We start from the raw sequence: 3,061 nt of genomic DNA on the forward strand, positions 1-3,061 counted from the left end.
TCACGTATGAATTTCGACGGAACATTAACGGGCAGTGAGTGAATTAGTAAAAAATAATCAAGGGTATTGCAAGACAATAGCTAAACGATAGATAAGAGTACAACGTATCATTATGCTAAACAGTAAAGATAGTTTAAGAGATTTATCCTTTTTTTTTAATAAAGTAAATAAGCAAGCACTATAAAACCCTTTAGATGTTGAAGAGGACAGAATGTTCATACTGTGACTATGTGAACATGAGTGATGGGCAATGTTTCCAATGACCATGGGCTAGCCAAGGAAATGCAGGAAAAAGAGTGGAGGGGATCTGAAAAGCATAATATCTGTTCTGGTGTGGTCGTCATTATTTGTGGAGCTAGCTTCTTATTCTTCTTCAGGAGATATATAATATTTCCTAGCTATTATTATTGTCCAATTAGCTAGGTGCAACATATATATATATATATATATATATATATATATATATATATATATATAACCAAATGGTTGTTGTCCTTGTGTAGATATTGATTATTGCAAAGACCCACATGATCGATCATCTAGATATAATAAGGACCCATGCATATCAACTGAAATGCTAGCTATAGCTAGAACTGCTATATATCTAAAGCGAGCATGGATGGATCAGATTAACGCTGGGCCAGTTATATATGTATTTAGTTACAGTTAGTTAGATGAGGGTAAGAGAAGTTAATTAGCTGATGAAATATGGTGTACATCACCATAGCCATTTTAATTTATTCATTACTAGCAGACTAGCAGTAGCAGAGTAGATGGTGGATACATTAATACGTAGACAACCTAGCTAGCTAGCAATATTTAAAGAGAGACTGCCGATCGACTCTCTACTCTGATGAGACCAGCTGAAGCCCAACGGCAAGAGCCGCGTTAAAAGGCTTCTGGTAGTAGCAGTCGAGATTGTCACCCATGCTCACGTCGAGCAAGCCGCAGTATCTCTCGTAGAACCCAATGCGGTGCTTTACAGTTTCAACCCCGTCGCCTTTGCCGCATTCAACTCCTCCATTGATGATGTTGGTGGTGACTCCATAGCCTGGGAGTCGGTTTGCGGCTATGTCTGCTTCACTTGGCGTCCATTGTCCCGTCATTACTTCATGGCAAGATGGTTTTGGCGACTGAGCTGTCATCCAGAACCAGATTGCCGTTTTGAATGACATTACTGGGTCCTCTGCAACCTTATCTGGGTCTGATAGCAGGTCGTAGCCCAACGCTGCCCCTGCTGGTCCGTAGTTGTAGTTGCTGTAATCCACCGACCATCGTGAACCAATTAGCTAGAGAAATAAATTAATTAAGCTCTGAATTCTGATGATGATACCCTCGGCCTCTTTTAATCAGAATCAGATTAAAACGTAAGAAAAGTTAGGAATCTTACTAAGAAAGCTGAATGGGTCCTCGGCCGTAGTATTGTTTTCCAGAAACACACGGCCACTCTTCACGTGGATCGCAGTAATCACCTGCTCCTTCGGAAACAAAGCAATATCCCCAGGCATATCGACCATCGGGTGCATTATCCCACCCTCCTGTAGTCTCCTGAGAAGTTTGTCCGAAGAAAGCCGCAAGCTCCCTCTTGCGCGTCTCCGAGTCACCTGTGGTTCCGAAACCTGCAAAGGAGTCGGCTGCTTCTATGAATGCTTCGTATGTGTAAAAGCCGCCTACGCACCCGTTAGCAGTTTCTGCTCGATGCAGAAGCATATATTCGAAGAGTTCTTTGGTGATAATGGAACTGACACTTTCACCGCTTGGAGGCGGCGGTGGTACGTAAGGTGGCGGTGGTGGGGGTGGTGGCGGTGGCTGGTAGGGTGGTGGTGGTGACGAGCATTTACTATAATCACATTGGCTAGCACAACTCTCGCAACAGTAGATACTAGTGGTGCCACAGTAACCGTAAGTACTGCAGCAATACCCTGCTGCACAGGTGCGATTGTTGAAGTTGGGTCCGCATTCTCCGTCTGCCAAAGCACTGGGCAGGGCGAAGGCGAACAACAATGAGAGCAGAAGCGGGGATACCCACAACAAACACAACCTCACCATTGCTTGCTTGCTTTCTTTCTTTATCAGATTTCTCTGCCTTCTGTCGGACGTAGAATGTGTCTATATATAGACAAAAATTTAAGTTAGACCCTCTCCGGTGCATTTTTGGCACTTTGTCAATTAATCAAACAAAAGATAACTCTTGGGGACCATTCCAGCAATCAAAATAAAACGCAGTTCACATGTTTGAATTTATGTTCATATACGTGTTTCATCCAGGAGTCGCAAGGGGAAAGTGATGAGTGTTGCGACCACAGCTGCTGCAGATCAGAAGTCTGAATTCGCGGGGACCATTAATCCATTAATCAATTGCGTGACTGGTCTCTATTCTATCTCAATGAAGTAATTAAATTCAGAACATCCATCAACAACAATTCTCAATTATCCTGTTAATAATTGCTGATGTGTGGGTGCCATTCCCATTTCCCGACTTCTTCTATCTGTTCTTTGAATATTTTAAGGGTCACTTTACGGTTCTAGATGAGTTTGGATTTCTTTCACGTGCTCTCCTGTACAGCCAATCATAGAACATCACATTAACATTAAATCATGTCTACATTTCATATGTCTTAGTTTCAAATCATGTCTTTCTCTTATGAGTTGCTGATTTTCTGTCCCAAATTTTCATTATTTTTTCACCCTCTAAAAATCTATTTCTATTTTCATGCTCCCACAAAATCAGTGTTAAAGAAATATAACCTCTTCAAATTCTTTATCTTGTTAATCCAACATCGTTTGAGCGAGATTAATTGTGTCTTTTCATCATCGATACAGTTCAATCAAGAAAGTAGAACTTAATTAATACAGTTGGAGAAACAATACTGATGGTGCACGATCTGGTTGCTCTTAACGGGATGGCAGTTTGAACGTCGGTCCGCTTAAGTAGCCGGTCAAACTGTAAGAGAATACGATCAGAGAACACAGGGTGGCTTATCCGGTGTGGGCACTCCGATGCTTAAATTAGCGAAGAGTATTTGTGAGCTGAAAAGCTCTGTAAGCAAGAGAACTAATA

The 3,061-nt window shown here is 41.8% G+C and overlaps 1 protein-coding gene across 1 annotated transcript; it reads right to left on the minus strand.

The window, feature by feature from the left end:
• Positions 1 to 694: 694 nt before the first annotated feature.
• Positions 695 to 2,090, minus strand: LOC104609579 (endochitinase 4-like). The gene is made up of 2 exons (XM_010275937.3): positions 1,391 to 2,090; positions 695 to 1,257 (listed from the first exon to the last, which is right to left on the minus strand). The coding sequence occupies exons 1-2, from the start codon at positions 2,047 to 2,049 to the stop codon at positions 846 to 848; spliced, it is 1,071 nt and encodes a 356-aa protein (XP_010274239.1). The 5' UTR covers positions 2,050 to 2,090; the 3' UTR covers positions 695 to 845.
• Between the last annotated feature and the right edge of the window lie 971 nt (positions 2,091 to 3,061).

The sequence above is a fragment of the Nelumbo nucifera genome, chromosome 3, assembly GCF_055504915.1.
Source record: "Nelumbo nucifera cultivar China Antique chromosome 3, China Antique-T2T, whole genome shotgun sequence".
NCBI classification, from domain to species: Eukaryota; Viridiplantae; Streptophyta; class Magnoliopsida; order Proteales; family Nelumbonaceae; genus Nelumbo; species Nelumbo nucifera.

Bases quoted from the DNA above. Each gene is read 5' to 3' on its own strand.
- LOC104609579 (XM_010275937.3), bottom strand. From the start codon at position 2,049: ATGGTGAGGTTGTGTTTGTTGTGGGTATCCCCGCTTCTGCTCTCATTG. The intron at 1,258-1,390 runs GTAAGATTCCTA...GGTGGATTACAG, and splicing joins GGACCCATTCAGCTTTCTTA to CAACTACAACTACGGACCAG.